The sequence below is a fragment of the Tetrao urogallus genome (assembly GCF_951394365.1).
Source record: "Tetrao urogallus genome assembly, chromosome: 16".
Classification (NCBI taxonomy): domain Eukaryota; kingdom Metazoa; phylum Chordata; class Aves; order Galliformes; family Phasianidae; genus Tetrao; species Tetrao urogallus.
Genome location: NC_136829.1, coordinates 11,180,808 through 11,201,768, shown reverse-complemented (window position 1 = coordinate 11,201,768; position 20,961 = coordinate 11,180,808). Strand labels below are relative to the sequence as shown.

The window sequence follows — 20,961 nt, the reverse complement described above, 5'->3', positions numbered from 1 at the left end:
CATCCGTGCCCTACCAGCCCTGTGGCACCGGGCTCAGCCCGCACCGGCACTCCCTGCCCAGCTGCCGGCGGCGCCCGCTCACCGCCCGGCGCAGCACGCAGCGCCCATCCGCTGCACGGCGGCCTGAACGCGGTGGGCTTCGAGAGCGCCGCCCCGCGGCCGCGGCCCCGACGGACTACAAATCCCATGGTGCTTTGCGGAGGTGGCCGCGAGGCACGCCGGGAGCCGTGCTCGGCGCGAGGCCTTCCCCCATCCGCCGGCAGCCACGGCGGCGCGCCGTACGTCAGTGCGTCGCGCCGCACCGCGCCGTAAAGCGCGAGTCAGCGCCCTTCCGGCGGCTCTCACCTCCGCGCTTTGCGGCGGCGCCGTGCGGCAGCGGCGGTTGGCGCCTTTGTCCTGGCGGGCGGCGGCCTGAGACGGAGCGGGCCCGGCGAGGCGGTAAGTGAGCGGCGGGCCGCAAGGAAGGCGTAGCGCAGCGCGGAGCTCCGTCCGTCTCGGGGCCGCGGGGAGGCGGCGGGCGGCGCCGGAGGGACCCTGCGGCCGCCTGGGAAGGGCCGGGCCGGGCCGGGCGGCTCGGAGCCTCGCGGTGCGCTGTGGGTTCCGGGCGCCGCCCGTTTGCCACCGGTGGGGTTTTATTCGTTTCGTTCTGCGGTGCCCGGGATCGCGGCGCTGGGTGTCGGAGCCGCCGTTCTACTCTATGGGGTCGGTGAGCTGCGGGGCCCGCCTCAGCACCGCGATCGCCCAGCGGCGGCTGGAGGCCCTGAGCGCTGTGTGACACCTCGGTGCCGGGCCGTGCTTGGAAGGCGAGCAGCCGGGCGGAACGCTGGGGCTTCCTTCCTGCTGCCACCCCTCGAGGAAAGAGAAGGGAATCTTCCTTAAGAACTTCCATGCAGGAAGGAAAACCCGTCACACTGTGGGTGTCTGCGAGCAGCCCGAGCTGTGCTGTTGGAGCCTATCCTGCACGGTGCCCACCTGGCTGCTGTGTCCCCATCCCGTCCTGCAGTGCTGACTCCCTGTCTGACTCCAGCCTGCTCCCTGCCCTGTGCTTCCCTGCTGACCTTGGCAGAGCGTTGGGTCTCTTTCCCCTCAGCTGCAATTGTAGGACCCAAATCTAATGCCTGTGTGAGGAGAAATGGGGTGAGAGCTGCTGCTTCTGATGGGGTGGGTGAAGCTGTGTGTGTAGCAGGGGAGCAGACTCACAGGAGGACTGAAGCGAATAAGATGTAAGCGCTGACCTTTCCTGCTGGTTTTCGGGTGTTTCTGCCCCCTTCCTGTTCTGGAGGTTCAGTTCATATTGAAACAAAGCATTACAGTGGGAGATGTTCTCTGCCTTCCTCTTCTGCAGAGCTGTGGGAAGGAGGACAAGTGATACAAATGTAAATTCAATTGTCTTTTAAAATAAAAAAATCATAATCCAAGTGGTATGCCTCAAATCCTGAACATGCTCATTTCTCATGCTAAGTGTGGTAGAAGTACTTTTGTGACACCGTTTTAAGCTTTTGGGTGTTTGGCGTGTTTATTTAGATAATGCTTTTAGATTGCAGTGAATGTAGATTAGAAGCTGTGTTGGTTGGAGGCATCTCATGGCAGATACCAGAAGTTTCTGTTGATTTACTCAGCTTCACAGTATTTTTTTTCCCCGAGTTCCTTCCTATCCTGTATTTCTGCACTGAATGCCCAGGGAGGGATTACAGTTCACTCTTCAAATAGTTTTCGACCTTGTAGGTCCATCTTGTAATGGTGCATCCTGGATGGGTTTTTTCTTTTGCTTGGGCTGATGGGTTTGGTCTGGATGCTGCGGGTGGATTTGTTTCCTTCCCAGTGGTGTGCTGGAGCTGTGGGTGCAGTGGATGTTGCTGAGTGCTCCAGCTGGGTGTGGGGGTGGTGATGTTCCCTGCTGTGGACCCGCCTTCAGTGGGAGGTGGTGGTGGTGGGGCTGCTCAGCAGTGGCATGAAAGAGAAACTGCTCTCCCCTTTGGAAAAGGGATCCAAGTGTGGTCACTGAAGCACATTTAAAAGTACTCTGTGACATCTTGCTGAAAGCCCATCGAGAAATAATTGGGTCCTGTTGTGTGATGTTGAGTGTTTCCTTTCTATGTGTTAAAATACCGCTTAAATCTCAGCACTTCTTACCAGTGAACAGAAGAAACAGATAAAACAATGGGTGTATCAGAAAGCTGCATTTTCTTCAGTAAGAAATGAGTTTAAATTCTATTTTAGCTTGGAGATAAATCACTAAAGCACATCCATGAAGTAGATCAGGCTTCCTACCTCTTGGTGTTACAGGAAGCTCACCCCAGATGCTGCAATGCACGTTTTTTCCTGCCTTCTGTGTCAGTTGTATTAAGGTTTCTCTGGAGCGAAGCTTGCGTCAAACAGACCCGGTTGGCTTCTAGTCTGCAAAGCTGTTAAGTTTAATCTTGTTCCAGTTTAATTTTAATGTCGTGGATTGAAATTATATGCGTGGCCATTTCTCTTTTTTGCGAAGAGTTGGATTTGGAACGAAAGCAAAATGGCCCGAGGACGCAAGAGCAATAGCATCAAACAGAGCGACTTCACTAACAGCACCAACCCTCAGGATTTAGAGAGAAGACTTTTTGTCGGCAATTTGCCCACAGACCACATGACTCGTGAAGAAATGGAAGAGATATTTTCAAAATATGGCAAAATCAGGGGTTAGTATTTTATCTTATGCCTCTCTGTGGCTGGGGATTCAGTCAGAAATATAACTGTCATGCTTGTCGAATGCTGCTTGCTGCTGATGAGAGGAGTGACTAATGCTTTCCCTCAAAAGTGACCTTTTAATTATAACTTTATCTGCCTGCACTTTCTGAAAAAGTAATTCTTTGAGTATGGCTGAAGCCTAGTGCGTATGTACGAGCATGCTTTATCTCTGGGGCTGTGGTGCCATGTTATATCAAGCAAATCTGCTCTTTCAAGTGACTGCGCAGTCTCTTAATCAAGTCTCGGTCACTTTGTGGGCTGATACTTTTGGTCACTGCCTTGTCAGAAGGAAGCTGGTCTGTCTTTGTGGAACTGTCTAAGAAATACGTTTCAGAGTTCTTAAGCTCTGCGTTTTGATCCCAGTAGATCTGGGTCTCCCCTAAAACCTGCCTAGGCCTTTCTGGGCAGAGCCCCTTTGCTTGTTCCAGCTGCTGGGGTGATGTGAGGCCTGGGTGTGGGATCCTTGCTGTCCTGTTCTTGTAACTGGTCTTGCCCTGCTGTTAACTTTTGCAGCCCTCAGCATGTACCATGGCTATGGGTTCGTGCAGTATGACCGTCTAGAAGATGTCCAGGCCGCTCTGGACGGTGAGAAGGGCCGCCTTTATAAAGGGTATAGATTAGGTAAGGAAAACTGACCCCTGCTCTCCTACCTTAGCATGCGTTCTGGTAGACAGAGTGCTTTTCTTCGAAAGCTCTCTGGAAAGATCATTATGTGAAACTTGCCTGGCATTAGTCTAAAGTCACTTTTACCAGGTATGTATTTTCTTTCTGAGTTATTTGCTGTTAAGTGCTGTGTGATTCGTCTGTAGCGTTTTCTCTTGCTACCCGGGTCCCACTCTGAATTTGTTTTTGTGTTAGTGTTTGAATGGACCCATAGCTGATCAACATGTAAGCCCTGGAAAGTGTTGGGGGGGACTTCACCTGCTTAGTGCTAAAATTGGTTTGTAAACCATTACTGGGCTGCATCTTGATGGATCCAGAGGAACTGGTCACAGAACTCAGTGGCCCATTAGATAAGGACACTTAACTTGGATTTTCTTGCACCTGGGACATAATCTGAGTAGCCCTATAAATACAAAGTGCTTTAAAAAGGCCTTTTCAGAAAGATGAAAATAGTCCTTCTGAATCTGCTGGCAGCAAACTGAAACACAAGTGAATGGTTGGAAGTCTGAGCCCAATCTGTTAAATGCAAGAGAAATGTAATTTCCATGATTACTTAAAGAAAAGCTGTTTGATGTAGGAAGGAACCAAAGGAGCAGTAAATAGCAAGATGGGGAAGTAACCAGTGCAAGCCTGAAGGTGGAGGTGGTGGTAAATGGACAGGAGGGGAGGAGGCTGCAAGGAGGCATCAGGGCTGGTGCTGCCCAGTCCAAAAGCCGTTACAGGAACAGCTGCAGATGTCTCACATGCTAACATGTAATTATTTGGAAATGATATTTCTAATTAGGAAAGACCACCCAGTCTGCAGTTAATGTTTCTTCATGCTCTTTTAGAAGTCAGGTGTTTTTCCACGCAGTTTCAACAGCAAGCTTTTAAAAAAAGAAGTAATAATAGTAATTAAAAAATGACAGCTACCAAAACTGGTCCTCCAAAAAGATTAAATCTGAGATTCAGTGAAACAAAGACCTTCTGGAGCTCTTAATGTTTTCCTCCAAGCTTTGGATATTTGGGGAGTTCCTGGGGCATTGCTGGGAGCGCCCAGCTGGCAGCAGCCCCAGCAGCAAGTGAGCTGTGAGCCCTTCTTACCGAGTGCCAGGTGGGGGAACAGCCCAGTCCACGTCAGCCCTGTCAACCTCGTGTTCTTGTACTGTGAGTTTGCTGGACGAAAGCAGCAGTGTTGATGTAAAGTGCTTTTGTAAGATGTTTGGTTTGATTAAGAAGCTAGCGCAATTAAAAGCAACGTAGCATTAAATGGAGTTGAAATGAATTTTGGTGCAGCGCGGATGAAATTGCTCAGTGTGTTGAGTGGTGTTCTGGAAGAGTTGGTTCCTGGCCATGCTGCGTTTTTGTAAGTGACTTGGAAAGAAAACACATTTTTTTTATGGTTTAAAAGAGGGAATAAAATAATGAAGATTAAGTCACTGATGGTGAAATGATGTGGACTTCTTCCGAAGCCGAATGCAGGCAGAACTGAGCTTTTAATAAAGGCAAATGTGAAGATCTGCACCCAGCAAGAGTGCCTTTGTCATCCTTCCCTGTACCACAGTTGTCTGGGAGCTGGGGGGGGTTGGTACGTGTGGGGTTTTGCTGTTGGAAGGCTGCATTCTGGTCTGCCTGGTTCAAAGGGAAGATGCTAGGCTGGAGAAGCCTCAGAAGAATCTGAAGGCTGAGGAGTGTGAAGAACGTGCCCTAGAGAGAGGCTCAGGGTGCTGTGATCTGTGTTTCAGGCAGACCTGGAGATAAGAGAGTTGTGGTCTGGTAGATGGAGATACGACAAGTCCGTAAATGGAAATAAATAGTTCTTTTAAACTGCAAAATAAATGATAATTGGAATAATTTATCGGATCTTTGGTGGTTTGTGTGCTGTGGAGATTCTTTGATCAGAATTGGACGCTTTGCCAAAAGATGAACTCTGGTCAATGTGCTGCTTGACTTGAGGTAGGAGTGCAGCTGAAGAGCCTTGGCACCTGTGCTTGCTCAGAGGGCTGTGCTGTAGGGTTGCAGCGGCTCTGTCACCTCCAGCTCCTGCAAGATGGAAGATTTTCCCTTTTTTTCCCCCTCAGAAGTTCTGTCAGAGTTCAAGTTCTTCATCTGTACAGACTGTTGGCATGAAATAAAATGTTATGAAATCACTTTGTGTGAGAGGAGGATCCCTGTCAGAGGCGTTTCTGTCTCCTGTGAAAATATTTTGTCCAGATCTAAATCATTCTTTTTAATTTGAAAGAAATGTATGGGATTGGGTGCAAAAAATCGCACATAGAAACCTATGATGGCATTTTAAACAGAACAATAAAAATCTCAAACTGAAAATGCAGATAGTGTCTTGCTTAAATATAAGAATACTTTTCACTAAAGTCAAATGCGAAGTTAAACGCAAGGAAGGTAGTGTAGTGACTTCAGGAATGCAGCGTAACTGGTAGATATAGAGGCTAATAGCACGAAGTGAAGGGCTTTGAGAGTGTCTCTTCTTGGGTTATGCTGAAAGATCCCTAAGTGCTGGAAAGTGTTCTGGTGTCTGCAGTGAACGGCGCTGTGTGGGATGTGTGACCGTTCAGCTTTGGTGGCAGTTCCTTGTGCTTCCAGGCCGGTGAGCGCTGTCCTGCTGGGTGCCCGGCGTCCCCACGGCTTTTGTGCCTCTGCTTTCTGATAGAACAACTGGAGCAAAAATGAAGTGATCTCCCTCCTGGAAGTCTGGAAGGATAGTTTGGGAAGCTGCAGCCAGCATTAACACTCAGCCTGCCCGCGAGGCACTGTGTGGTGCGTGTGGCTACTTCTAAAGCTCTTGCAAGTCAGCAAAGTTTAAAAAACAAACCTGATTTAAAGTTGTAATTGTTAGGATGTAGGTTTGCTTTTTTCTTTGGAAAGTTCTGAGAATAAGCACTTAATCATTTGTTTGTCCCTGCCCCTCTAGTGCATGATTCCATCCCCACTCAGCTGTTACAGAGGGCTGTTTCCTCAGTGTGGTGGTATTGGCCCCCGCTGGTTTGGGGCAGCTTCGCTTTGGTTTAAGGACAGAACGCTGTTTCTTCAGCTCTCTTACTTCAGTATTTCACTTCATGGTGTTTTTTGGAGATGCTCAGAAGCCAACCAGCTTTCAAATGTCTGATCTGTTGCTTCTCTCTGCATTCAGTAGCAGTGGTGCTCGGGTGCACCGTGTTGACTTCACGAGGAGCTCGTGCTTCAGGCTCCTTGCATCCTGCTTCCTCCTGCAGGAAGCTGCACAGTGAAATGCTGCAGCAGTCCCTCAGAAGGCAGTTGCATGTGCCATTTGAGAGCCTTCACGTTTACTAGCTACAAGGGTAGCAGCATTTCTGCTGAACAGGTCTGGCTGTGAATTTAAGACTGTTGGGCACCAGCTTCCTTTCTCAGAGGTCTTCAGACTCTGCTTTTTCTCCTAGAGTCCATGAGTTGTAATCTGTTTGCTCATAGACTGCAGAAGAAAGAGGTCCTCTTATGGAATGAGGAGTCTGGATGTAGACCTGAACTTAAAGCGGTAGAACTTCACTTGAGCTGTCCACCCTATTTTGAAATCAGAGAAGTCCATGACAATTTCCCTGCATTGTACTATCTAAACTTAATAAAAAAACCTGTCAAAGTGACAATGTCTCTTTGCTGAATGAATTTTCTTGCACCATCTGGATGTTGTTAAGCTTAAGTTGCTTTCGTTTGAATTGTGCTGATGATCTTTTTTTTGTTCCATAGCATTGAACAGATGGGTTGATTATTCTTTACAGATATTAATAAAGCAGCGGAAAGAAGAAATATGAATAAGGCTTCATCAAGGTCCAGCCCGGCACGAAGGTAAAGTACCTGGAAGCAGTGAGTTATGCTAGGAAGGTCAGGCTTCTGGGGCACGAGCCCGGCTGCCTGTGCTAAATGTCTGTCTCTCTTCCCTACTGCCACCTCCCCACTCAAATGGAATCTCGAGTGAGACAGCTGGGATGTGGCTGCTCCACCTTCTAAGAGCCCTTCTGGCGCTGGCACCTCAGGAGGCACGAGGGAAACCTCGTGTTTGCTGCTGTCACTGCAACTAAGTGTTACGTTTTGCAGCACAGGTTGTAAGAGACTTGTGAGGAAGAACTAACTTGCTGTTTGCTCCTGGCTCGAGCATCAGAATGTGATGCACATGTGTGAGCCACAACCGAGGGGCTGCGGTCTTCTCAGTGGAGAGAGCTTCGGGATCTTGCCTCTTCTGATACCAAAAGCTTCCAGTACTGAAATGAGACTGGAGAAGTGCATGCAAGTAAAGTGCAAGGCAGTGTACGTGTCTCAATATTGCACTGTCCCATCTGTGTGTGTACTTCACTGTCAGTGTGCAGAACCAGCCCTCGTCTCTGCAGTTACACCCAGAGGGTGCTTCTGCCTGCCTCCTCTGGCTTCCCAGCCCTGGATGGGAATAAAGCTCCCGCACACCCCTCTGCATATGAAGTCACAGGCATGTGGATGAAGACCTTCTTTTTGGTAGCACTGCCAGGGAGTGCTTGAAGACATGCTGTGGCCACCGTTTGGTATAAGGTGTGCATTTCTTCCAGTTATAGTATAAAGCTTTGCACCCAAAGGAGTGTTGCATCTGGATTTGAAAATAATCAAGCTCTCACATGCCCAGTGTGTTCTACTAGCTTGACCTGATTAAAAAAAAAAAAAAGTAAAAGCAAATGGGGAAGAAAGTGTGACTTGTGACATCTACCACCAAAACTCAGAGAAGGAGCATCTGCAATCCTTGATGTTTTGTATGTGCTGCATTTCTCCTGCATAGGGCCAAGTGCATGGACAGCAGGCCCAGGAAATGCTTCATGCACGAGGCCAGGTGTTAAGTTATGGATGAGCAAGCCGTGGGCCTGGGTACTGTCAGATGTGCTTGGCAGTGGCATGAGAACCACAAGAATGCCTCAGGTGCTGGTGACAGACCTTTGGCCTTGGTGATGCTGCAGCATTTGATGACGAAGGTACCCAGGTAGTGCTGCAAGTGTGAGAAGTAGGTGCCAATGCCACGGATGTTGGACCTCAGGTCACGCTGCAGAAGATGTGTGGCAGGCACCAGTGCTGTGGGCATTGGGATCTGTGTGATCCTGCATGCACACGAGTCTGTGCCCCTAAGGAGCACTGAAGGCACGTGAGCACTGGGTCTGGACCACCACCGTGGCTGCTAAAGGCATAGGGGCACTGCCACAGGCACAGGACTTGGCTGGTGCTGTGGATGCCCTGGCCCTCCCGTACTGCTGGCGCTTGGTTCCAAGCAGCAGCAGAGGCACAGACCATGATAAGGATGCAGGCACTGAGTCACGAGCAAGGCAGCAGAGACCGGACTCTGCACCGCACTGCAGGTGCGTGAACAGCAGCCGTGGGCCGTGGGTTTCTGAGCCCTGCTGCAGGCCTGGGCAGTGGTGTGGGCACTGCAGGAGGTGGGCTGTGGTGGTGGAGGCAGGAGGCTGCTGTGCCTGCATGCCTCTGCTGGCAGCAGGTCAGTAAGCAGAGGGACCCAGCCCGCTGCCACGTCTGTAGTTAAGCTGCAGTTGTGCACTGTTTGCTCTGGAGCTTCGTCTCTGCAGATAACGTGGCCTCTTCCGGTCACCCCCACCCCAGATGGAATAAATGTCATATTGCAAAACAATTACACTGCATCTGGCTGTTTTGCTACGTAGTCTTACAACTACAGAAAGGTCAGGTACTCAGTGTCCATCAGAGCAAAGCCCAAGTTTTCCCTGAGCTTCTGCTGTCGCTCATTGCAGGATGGGGGAGGAGGGGGTAGGGGAAGACAACATACATCTCCTCTGGGCTGTGGTTTTGTACAGATCTCAAACAAAAAGTGGATTTGTGTGCCCAAGAGAGTGAAGGAGAATGCACTTGCTTTTTTCTGAGCACGATGTTTCTATAAGGGGAAAAGGCTTGATGTGCTTTCGGCGGCATCACAGTAGTATGTCCCAGTATTTGTTCTGTATATGAAATTCAGAATGTCGACAATGCTGTGTATCTCTCCAAACAGCTGGGTGTATAAGCTACCAAAGTCTGCACTTGGCTCTGCACGTCCTTCTCATTACTGTCTGCTCTGCCTCATACTGAAATGTGAGTGCATCTGACTTGTTGCTCCTGCTGTCTTCTCCAACTGACTACACAGTCAATGCAGTGTAGTGGAAGTGGATTTATATTCTGCTCATCTTTCATAATCTAGATGAGTCTGATAGAAGACTTTCTATTTACGAAACAGACTTGAAAAAGCTTTTTTTTTCCTTTCCCTGTGGTTGCCAGTATCATGCGGAAAGACCATTCCAAGCATGTGAAGCTCAGTAGTTTCTCTGCAAGATTTGATTAGGTTTGGTTTAGACTAAAAGCTGTGTTTTCTTTGGAAAACAAATTATGGCCTGGAGAAAAACCTACTGCTATGGGAAAGATGAAGCCTGGAACATCGCCCTCTCCTCTGAAGACGGCGTGGTACAGAGTCTGAATGAGATGGATCATTCAGATGTGACAGAGAATCCTGCTCTCGATGATGATGGTGTGTTGGCTGGGTTTGGTACCCTTTTAACAGGGGGCATCATAAGACTGACTTTCTCCAGGATCTGCCGTTCCCTGTGGGGACACGTCGTTAGCTCGTTGTTTCTGCTCACAGCTCAGAGCCAAGCACAGCACAGAGCCTGTGTGTCGCTGCTCCCAGCCAGCTCTTTTTGAATCATGTGCCAGTAACAAATTATTTCAGGGTTCTGCTGTCAGTGACTTGTGAATTTAACGGATCCTTGAATGCTCCTAGCTGTCCCATATTTCTGGGTCGCAGGATGCAGCACCTTACACTTTCTCAAGGAATTTGCAAGTGCACGTTTGATAGATGATCCATAGCTGACGGTGGAGGCCGGAGGCCTTGAAATGGTGGTTTCTGAAGTGCCTGTTCACTCCTTCCACAGGTGTTCTACAGTTTTAGTGATGCTCCAGTAGGGAGCTTTCTCAGAGTCGTTTAACTGAGATAAATGTTGTAATTAAGATCTTCTCCGAATGTGTTTGCTTTGAGAACTGTGTTTTGGGGCAATTCTTGTTATGGGATCAGAGGGAGGATTCGGTTGCCGAGAGAAGGTTCGCTTTGGTATCTCAGGTAAGAGACGCGGGGTAAGCTGTGTGGGCAGCAGTCTAACAGTTGCCCTGGTGTTTCCTCAGAGAGCCCTATGCCTATGGGGATGGCCGCGATAACAGACGCGATCGCTCCCCTCTGCGGGGGAGCCCACGGAGAGACCCCAGAGATGGCAGGGATGGTAGAAACGGGCGAGATTCCAGAGACACTCGAGATATTCGAGCCAGAGACATTCGCGATGCCAGAGACCACAGAGACCCCCGCGACCTGCGAGACCTTCGAGACCCCCGGGATATCAGAGATCCAAGGGACTTGCGGGACCCTCGCGACGTCAGAGATTTTCGTGACCCACGGGAGCCGCTGTACGATCGATACAGGGACCCACGGGACGTGAGGAATCCGAGAGACATGAGGGACCCGCGGGACGTGAGGGATCCGCGGGATATGAGAGACCCTCGGGACCCTTTGTACAGGTAATGCCCACGTGTTTTCGTAGCATTCTTGCCTTGTGGTTACATCGGTTTGGGTGGCGCTAGTCCTTTAACGTAGGAAAATTGCTCTGGTCGAGGGGAGCAGCTGGCTGCCTCGGTAATGAAATTTGAGGAAGGTTTGCGTGCGGCACATTGGAGCATGGGAACCAGTGCTGCTTGTGTCCATGTTGCAGACGAGACGAGCCTTACGAGCGCTACCTGCGCGTGGATGACTACTATCGGCGGAAGGACGACTCCTACTACGACCGCTACAAAGAGCATTTTGACAGAGCGCCAGTGAATTCAGAAGGTCAGTGCCTTGGAGACTGGTGGCTTGGTAGGCAGAACCGCGTTCTCCTCTGGGAGGATGTAGATACCTGCAGTGCTAAGGATGGACGTGTCCACAGCACTGCCTTCTGTGCCACTAGGTGGCTTGGGGACTGAGCACAGCTGTGTGCACCGCGCTGCTCCGAGCAGATCCAAAGAGCCTTGTTTGTTCTGTCTTTCTGTGGCTTGGTTTCAGACCGTCTGAAGCGTGAGGAGCGCCGCCGAGAGGAGCTGTACCGTCAGTACTACGAGGAAATCAAGAGGCGCTTTGATGCTGAGAGACCCGTTGATTGTTCTGTGATAGTGGTGAATAAGCAGACAAAGTAAGAAAGTAGTTATGACTGCATTTGTTGTCGAGTGGTGGTAGATGGAATTAAGCTTAGTCATGCCTTGAAGCTGTTTTTCATACGGTTTTCCTTGAGAAGAGTGGCTTTAGAGCCTTCAGAAAACCACAGCCTCTGTTGCTGTTCTAGGAATGCTGAGTGGTTGAAGAGGAGGAGAAATATTGTTATATCTTGCACTTTACTTACATTGCCTTCTTGTCAGCTTACAGCATGTCTTCTCCCAAAACTTTACATTCTCTTTGTATAACCCTGCTGTCATATCAAGCTATAGCAGCCTGTACTCGTATCATTCAGCCCATGAATAACAGAACTTGTTAACGTGTGCAATCAGCAGATAGCACAGAGATGTCGATGTGGAGTCACAGGGTTGTCCATTTCAGAGCTCCCATCAGATTGAAAGGAGCTAAAATTTGACTGCTTCAGCTCCGTTCAGTCAGTGGTTATCTGATCTAGATTGCTGTCAGATACTGCTCAGTACTGTTAATACAATGTGCAAGACATAAAATCACTGCTGGCAGTAGTCGTGAACAATATCAAAAGCATGTATGTAATTAACAAGGAAAATCTCATGCAGCAGTCTGAACGCTCAAACCTTCTTATTGCATTAAACGTGAAACTGTTAATATAGGAATAAAAATGCAGTGCCAGTAGAAACATATGCTTGCTTTTGCTGGAAGCAAAAGGGCTGAAAGCAATTTTAGGAGTCAAATAGGCTTGTGTCAAAAATGCTGGTGTGTTCTGTGGTTTGGAGAGCAAGCAGAGTGTTGGGAGCAAGGGGTTACTGCTGCACCTGGCACAGTGCAGGGAGTGCTGTGGTGATGGCACTGGTCTGTTCATCTACAAATGGAATTATTGAGAAGTAGCGAGGATCAGTGAGGTAGGGAAAAACAAACCTGAGATGCAGCACACGAATGTGAAGGGTTTGTTTCTGTACATTTCTGACTTGTGAAACTGCTGGCTTTGCTTTGTGGCAGGGAGTACGCGGAGTCGGTGGGGCGGAAGGTGCGGGATCTGGGCATGGTGGTGGACCTGATCTTCCTCAACACAGAGATGTCACTGACTCAAGCCCTGGACGATGTGAGCAGAGGAGGATCTCCTTTTGCTATTGTCATCACTCAGCAGCATCAAGTTCACCGTTCTTGCACTGTTAACATCATGTTTGGCACCCCACAAGGTACTGAGGGCTTAGCGGATTGCATAGGTTTGCAGTCGCACCAAACAGCATGAAGCACTGCTCTAGAATAGGTTTTCTCCAGTAGTTGTTCTTCTGTGCTGTGACTTACAGGTCTAATGTACGAGTTAATGGCGTGTCATAAATGTGAACCTCATGATTTGCAAAATTCTGCAATACCTGATTGTCAGAAGGACTGTTTAATTTCTACCAGGAGAGAATCCTGTCAGAGGGTTGTGCAGGCAAGCCAGTCTTATGGCTGTGATCATAGGCCTGTTTATGCATTGTTCACTGAGGTAGATTTTTGGCTGCAGCTAGGCTTTCAAAAGTTACTTCTCTCTTATTGTATTCTCAAGTAATGCTTTGTCAGGTTTGTCTGTGGTACCTGAATGCATGCTCATTGCTTTTTGTGTGCTTATTGACTGAAGAAGCTGGTTTCTTTTAGCACCTGATGCGGCTGTGGTGGGGTGTTTCCCTCAATTCCAGTAGGCATGCAGCTCAAGCACACTTTCAGTGGGCTTTCTACTGCCTTTTGGTTTAGTTCTTAACTGCTTTAGTTCGACATCTGTTCCCCTGCCAAGGTTTCTCCTTCACTGCAGCAAGCAGTGTGTCAGATCTGGTCAGAACTCTGGCAACTGATTCGTGCACAGATCTTTTCTAGGCATTAAATATTCTTCACTTGATCTTTAGCATATCCCCGTGACTGTGCTGCTCTGGGAACCAGAGATGAGATGTGCCTTGAGAGTGCAATTCTGGAGCCTGTCCATGGGCTCATCAGGTTGAACAGCTGGAACTCTCTCTTCTCAGAGCACAGAGAATTTGTGTGGAAGGTAGAGGGAGCTGTTTCTCTTTTTATTTGAATGAGAGGCACGGGCGGCCCTTCTAGGCTGGTATGAAACCTTCTAGGAGCTCTCGGCTGAGAAAGGAAGGGTTGGCCTTGCTGGGTGATAGCTGTGAGACTCCTGTTGGCTTAGGAAATGGAACTCTTGCCGTGTGCCAAGGGAGCTTCCCACGTCTGTGCTTACAATCCCTGGAGGTGCTGCCTGCTGAACGAGACGTGCTGGTGTGAGTGAGGCGAGGCGCCTCCAGCTAACGCCGCTTTGGTTTGCTCACAGTGTTTCTTTCCCTCGTGCAGAACACCGTAACATGCCCCAGGCTGATGCCATGGTGCTGGTGGCCAGGAATTACGAGCGCTACAAAACAGAGTCACGGGAGAAGGAGCGTGAGGAGATCGCCCGGCAGGCTGCCAAGATGGCAGATGAGGCCGTTCTGCAGGAGAGAGAGCGCCCGCCCCCCATGGAGGAGGGGGCCAGGGGGGGCCACCCCCACCCTCCGGGCATTCAGACTCTATTGAACCTTCTGGCAGACAATCGGTATCTAACTGCTGAGGAGACTGATAAAGTAATTAATTACTTGAGGGACCGGAAGGAAAGGTTACTGAGGGGGAGCACTGATTCTCTGCAGGGTGAGTATCTCAGCCCTGAACGGCACTAGCAGTCGTATGGTTCTGTGGGACAGAATGTCAAAACTGGGGTTGTAGAGGAGTCCTAGTGTTGTGACATCCTTACAGAGTGCCTTTTTTATGGAGATGGATGTATGTCCAGGAGTCCTGAGACTATTCTGGTCTTCACGTGACAGAAGCTTTACATGGGATTCTCTCAGGGAAACCACAATGCTCCCTAACTGGCTTGGCAGCTCCACAAAGGGCAACAGTTCTGTCGAGTGGTTTGGGTTCCCCAGAGCTGTGCAGCATTTCTGATTAGAGGGTGGCTATTTCCTGAGGTCTGTGTCCTTAGCTATCTCACCAGTTTCCTTTAGGTGTCTCTTCAAGGACCTCTGCAGAGCTTTAACTCCCTTCCTTTTCTTCCCCAGCACCCATGTCGAGACCATCTCTGGGAGCACCTTCAGCACCGTCTCTGGGCAGTCAGTCCAGCCTTCCAAGCTCTCAGACTCATCAGGGTTCACAGCCTCTGGTTTCTGCTCCTTCTGTTCCAGCATCCTCTGCTAATCCTCAGCAGGAGCTCCAGGCAAAAATCCTCAGTCTCTTCAACAGTGGGGCGGCAGCAGCAGCTGTGGCAAACAGCAGTTCTGCACCCACTGTGGGCACGTCGGGTGGCACTCCCAGCCAGAACTTCACTAACATGACCAGCAATCAGGCCCGATCGGCACAGATGAGTGCTGGAAATTTAAACCCGGCCCAGCAGAGGTTGCAAACTCCAAACACTCAGCTTCCTTCTCTCCAAGGCCCTTCCAGAAATGCAGGTCCAAGACCTGGAGCTCCTCCACCAGCTCAGTCGCTTTACGGTCAGCACCAGAATCGTCTCCCTGCGCCTGGCGCCGTTCCTGCCCAAAGGCCAGTATCGTCTGGTATCAACTTTGACAACCCTAGTGTACAGAAAGCCTTGGACACCCTGATCCAGAGCGGTCCTGCACTCTCCCACCTAGTCAGTCAAACAGTGGCCCAGGGGCGAGCGGGGTCCTCCACCCAGCAACCCATGGGTTCCTACCAGCGACACTATTAAAGCTGAGCTGTCAGACCCTTTTCCCTACCCTTTGTCATTCCATATTTCTAGCTGTTTAAAGAGTCTCCTGTCCCTGACGTGGGACAAATGCCCCTGGATATGCATGTCCTCTCCACTTGGTTGAGAGTGTACTCCCAGTGGCATTGCTGCTGAGTGTTATAGTGCTGCCCTTCCTCACCTTGGTCTGGATAGCAGTGTTTGGAGAAGTCTCTTCTGTTTTCTCAGTGGCAGGATCTGCAGAGAGCCACTTTGGGTATTCACTTGTTCTGTCCAAGCCCAGGAGTTGCTGCAATGGCAGCCCTGCATTTTCCTCACTCCTGTGAATGGGTGCACCTTCACACTGTGGTGCTTTCCGGTCTCAGTATAGATTTGGGCCCATTTTTGGGAAAATGACACGAGACTGAGAAGAGCAATACCTGCCTGGGCCTTCATGGGGTTGCAGGTTTTTGGAATGGTCACTGTTTCTTTGCTTTTCTCTTTTATTTCTTTTTCTTTCAGTGCCATCTAAGAGGAAATGCAGAGGTAGCTCTGGCAGCTGACCTCACGTGGCGAGTGGCTGCCTGCTGTTCTATAAGCCAGGCGGTGCTGTGCAGTCCTGCAGCTGGGCTGTCCTGTCATGGCACAGCGAGGCTGGCAGAAGCACCTCACCTTGCCTGGCGTATGGGAGCTGACAGTTTTGTTCTGACTGCAATGGGGGATCTGAAATGGGGAGATCTTCCAGCCGAGGCAGAGACTTTAAATGGTCTACTGATAAAACAAAACAAAACAAAATCAATCCTGCACCCAAGTAATCAATTTTAAGATCAGTCTATTAAATTCTATGTATAAATTTCCTTCTAATCTTGCTTTGGGGCAGCTGGTTACGTTGCCCAGCAGCTCAGCCACAGCCACGCTGATGTGCTGCTGGACCTGAATGCAGCCAGTTCCCAGGTGGTCGATGTCTGCTCTCTGACACTTCATCTCGGTTGGTGTTTTGTCTATCTCGGGGGGGGAGGCAGTGCCAACATGCAATACTATAATTTTATATGTTCTTTCAACACTTTGGTAGCTGCAGCGGGCAGTTGAGTGGATCAGGCAGTGATACTTCACCGTGTTTTTAACCAGTAACATACTTTGATACCAGAAAACAAAACTTCTCTAACCATGCGGTCCTTCTTTGCACAGCCTTCTTGGAGTCTGTAGGCTTCCTGCAGAACCAAAAGATGCTGGGAGAGCAATGTTCTTGGAGCAGAGGATTTTCTTGTCCGAGGTGGTTTGTGTTGTAGCATTTTTCTCTCTGTGCTGTTAACGAAAGGACGTTACTTTTTAATAAAAAGGCAGGAAAAACATTTTTGTTGCATTTTTTATGCTTGACGGTTTGAGTACTGCTGGAATGTGTTATTCCACTGCTTTGCTTATTCTGCTGCGTTTGCTGCTGCTCTCTTCCAGGTAAGTGCTTCAGACATTGCCCAGTGCTGGATGCAAACCATACTGTGCCCTTCTGGGAGAGCATTTTGGTCTGTGTCAGTTCATCGTGTTTTGGTTTTAAAGTACTCCTCAGGTGCTTACTGTCATTCAGTGGGCTCAGAACTCAGAACAGTTTGTTGGCATGCTCACAAGTTTCAACGAGCTTCAGTTGGGACAAAATCCCTGTAGGTGATAGGTATATTTTAGCAGAGCTGTTGATACTGCTTTGGATGAAAAGCACTCGTCTGCTTTTATGCAGGACATCACAAGGGTGAGCAGTCTGCTGCCACGTTGAGCTCTCAGGGTCACGTCAGGCTGGCAGCCCTTGCTGGGGCGCCACTGAGCTCTGTGTTACGGCCAGCGCTCCAGCATCTTCATGGATGCACCGGCACCGTGCATGCGAAGTGATGCTGAATCGCTGATCGGGAGGAGCTGCTGTTGACCTCAAGGGTGGAGGGTTCTTGCAGCGAGATCTGCCGGGTGAACGCCGCCAGCCGGGTGGGCAGCAGCAGGAGCGCCGTGCTGCGCTGTGCTGTGCTGCGCTGTGCTGTGCTGCTCTGTGCTGCGCTGTGCTGCGCCCGCGTGGGGCAGCGCTGGGTCGGCAGGCAGCAGCGAGAGCTGCGTTAGTGAACCGGGAGGCCGAGGGCACGGTGACGCCCTGCGAGCTAATGAGAGCTTCCCAGGCAAGTAGTGAAGGGTGTAATAAAATCATTTATTGCATTTTGTGCAGACAGGAGTCTAGAAAAATGAATACAGGTAAAGCAGTAAAGCATTAACAGGGAGCATTCAACAGCTGAGGAGCCTCTCCTCCATTAATATCTGCACGGAGAACACAGGGTCTGTACTGAGGCGGCCTAATGCACAATAATACTGAAACGGTCACAGAAATTAAATGCAAACCTAGTATTCTTTTTTTTTTTTCTTTTTGTTTGATTTTTTGTTTGTTTGTTTGTTTGCAACCTGTTTTATTTACAAGGTTTTAAACTGAATTGCATTGCTCTGCACACAGATATTTCTAAAACAAAGCATACTCGGTCACTACATGTCTATTGAAGTATTGCACTTGAATAAAAGTCACTTGGATGGACGCAGAACATCTAGCTACGGTGATTAAAAGATTATCGGATGAATGACCCGGTGATAACATTCATAACAAATATATTGCACATGTAGCACGGAAAGTGGTGTAACCAGCAACTTTCAGACCTGCTGCTCCTTGTGCCTTTCCCATCCTGCAGCCCTGGCAGGGGCCTGACCCCTCCTCGCCTCGCTGCGCCCCCCCGGCCCTGGCAGCAGGTTGGGGATGTGGGACCCCAAGAGCTGAAGCTGCTGCACGTGGGGCAGCTGGGAGCTCGCGTTCCTGCTGCAGGAGGACGCTGCCTTCACCACAGCGAACAGCGGAAGGATGCTCCTTGGGGAAACTCAACACTCACAGAGGCCAAACGTGCAGGGCTGGGTTTGTAAACTAACATGCAGTGCTGTCTGCTACAACTGGCCCTCTCCAGACCGAAGGTGAGCGCGATCTCGCTGGGAAGCCAGCGCCTGTCCTGCTGCAGCCGGGTGCTGCCTGGCAGGGGTACGGAGGCGGCTGTGCCTGCAGCTGTGCCCTGCTCCTGCTGCAGGGCGAGGATGGAGGGATGCTTTTTTGCCTTTCTGCTCCCTGAAGGAGTTGGGGCTGTGAATGCGGTGCTGGTTGGTGCTGCTGGGAAGCGATGGAGCTGACCTGCCCACAGAGCAGCGTGCCCTGGCCTGGCTTCATGCCTTTGCTGCAGAGATCTATCCCTGCTGCCCGAGGAAGGCATCTGCCATGCCCTGGTGCTGCTGCTGAGGTCAGGCTCTCTGCTCCATGTAGGAGCGGGCTGAGGCTGCAGGGCAAAGCTGGGCTGAGGGCAGAGGGAGACTGCATGGAGCGAAGCACCTTGCGCAGAGGCAGGGAGCAGCTGGAAGCATTGCAGGCCGAGCAAGCATGGTGCAGTGAGATGAGCGGGCAGGTGGGTGTGCACAGCCCTTCCTTGCCCAAGTGCTTCACATCATCCTGGGAGGCTGCAAACAGCACAGAAGCTGTGTGTGGCGGTGTGTAGGGGCAGAGCTGAACCCTAAGCTAAACCCGGCCTCCCCATCCCCTAACGCTGGGCACATGGGGCTGCTCTTCTGGCTCAAGCTGCTATCTGTCATCTATCCATTCATCGCAGCGGTCTGTGACAGCCCCGATGCACCTGTGCAGATTGCTGAGCTGCCATGGCTGAGTGCTGCCTGCGGCCGGGGCTGCTGCTGGAGAGATGGAGGCACTTTGGGAGTGGTGCAGATGTAGGAGCAGGGTACTGACAGGCACAGAGGTGCAGCTGGGGGTTGGGTTTGGTCCGGGAGTGTGTCCAAGGAGTCTTAAAGCCAAAAAAAAAAGAACCAACAAAAAGAAAGCAAGCCAAGAAAAGCCAAAAAAAGCCCACAAACCACTTGTTCGCTATCTAAGCAGCCTCATATAGCTTTGGCCTGGAACTGGAGGAGTAGAGGAGCTCTGCAGAGGAAGAGGGCAAGGAGCTGTTCTGTGCGAGGGCAGGGGAGCAGCACTGTGCACGGGGCACAGAGCAGCCACAGCACTGCCGGGAGAGGGCAACTCTTAGCGGGCTGCACTTGGAGTGGAAGCTCAAATCTGCTGTGAAACGAGTTCAGAAAAGTCCAGTAATTTCTTTTCCCTGAAAACTTTTAAGAAGCTGAATTGAGAAGAGCACGAGCCCCTGACCTGGCCCTTCCCTGGACCCTGTGCAGGGGCGGCCATCACACCTCCGTCCCCACAGCCCGGTGCTAGCAGAGCCCTGCATCTCTCAGTATAGATATAGATCTCTATATATAGACTTCATCTGGTTCTATTAACATAAATATGATCACTTTAAAAATACACGTACTGTATTATGTACACTATGTACATGGGCCCTCGGCGCCGCTTCCTGCACGGTTCCTGGAACCGTTCACATTTGTTGAGAGCTCCTCAGTTTCTCTGAATGAGAATTGCTGCTGGGGAGAGGGGGGCGGCCCTGCAACTGCTGCCGGGCTCAGGGCTGTTTGGGGGGCAGCTCTGGGGCCATGGTGGGATGGGGGGACCGGAACGGGGCCGGGTGCTGCCCAGAAATAGGACAGAGGGGTCCCCGCTGCCATCCCGCACCACAGGGCCTGGCACAGGCGCTGCAGTGGGGCCGGGGCCGATCGGACACATTGCATATACTGAGAACCACCCAGAGCTGAGCGTTCCGGACCCCGTGGCAGCACCTGTGCCTGGGGCCAGGGATAAAAGCCCCAGTGCACAGCAGAGTATGGGGCTGCCGGGACCGATGGTCGGCCAAAGTGGGGTCCACACAGCCCCCAGTGCTCCCAGCATGGCCGTGGAGCTTCTGTGCCAGGCCCAGAGCCGGCGGTGCCTGGGGTTAGCAGCATCCACAGTCCCACAGCCCCGGGGCAGCTCAGGCTGACACTGCACACCGGTGGGACCTCTGCTCTGCTCCGGGCACCACAGCTCCACGCAGCAGCTGCAGCACGAGCACAGAGCAATGCCTGGACAGAGGGGGTTGGGGCCAGCGGGAAGGGGACACACAGCTCCACCCAACCCGGCCGGGGCTGCAGTGGCACCGCTGCTCTCCAGCATCCCGCCCCACTCGGCTGCCCCCCACCCACACCCCCTCCAAACCATCACAACTGCTTCTCGGTGAGCGTGGCCCACGGCCTCCAGATGGGCGGTTGGGTCTGTCCGGGCCCAGCACGGTCCTTTCCAGGGTCGTCGGGTGCTGACGGAGGTGGGGAGAGGAGCATCTGGCGAGGAAAGCATGCTGGTGGCCTCTCTCTTCTCCCAGCACCTCTGTGCGGTGCGAGCATCAGGCAGCGGTGCCCAGCCAAGCTCTGTGGGGCGGCAGTGGGGCCTGGGGCCCATTGGGATGCAGTGGGCTCCTGCCCGGCCGGGGGCTGCGGGGGCAGCGCTGGGCTCTGATGCTCAGTCCGCAGAACACTGTATATATTTATATATAAACAAAGACAGCAGTGCTGTGACGTTGCAATGAGGAACAGCTGCTCAGGTGCTGGATGCTCCCGGAAGATCTGGTGCTGCAGTTCGAATGGAGAGGTCAGGGGCACGGCTGAAGGCAGGTGAAGGTTCTGTGCACCGGCTGCCATCGGGCTTCTCTCCTCCCTCCAGGAGCTCGGTGCGGGGTGGTGGGGCTCTCGGGGTGCGGACAAACCTTTCTCACGCCGTGTT

At 51.2% G+C, this 20,961-nt stretch overlaps 1 protein-coding gene across 1 annotated transcript; it reads left to right on the top strand.

The window, feature by feature from the left end:
- Positions 1 to 2,494: 2,494 nt before the first annotated feature.
- On the top strand, positions 2,495 to 15,275 carry NCOA5 (nuclear receptor coactivator 5; the record flags this gene model as incomplete). Its single annotated transcript, XM_079543462.1, has 9 exons — positions 2,495 to 2,675; positions 3,238 to 3,345; positions 7,119 to 7,185; positions 10,528 to 10,914; positions 11,106 to 11,221; positions 11,435 to 11,561; positions 12,557 to 12,756; positions 13,889 to 14,218; positions 14,626 to 15,275. Exons 1-9 carry the CDS (start codon positions 2,513 to 2,515, stop codon positions 15,273 to 15,275), a joined length of 2,148 nt encoding a protein of 715 aa, XP_079399588.1. The 5' UTR covers positions 2,495 to 2,512.
- Between the last annotated feature and the right edge of the window lie 5,686 nt (positions 15,276 to 20,961).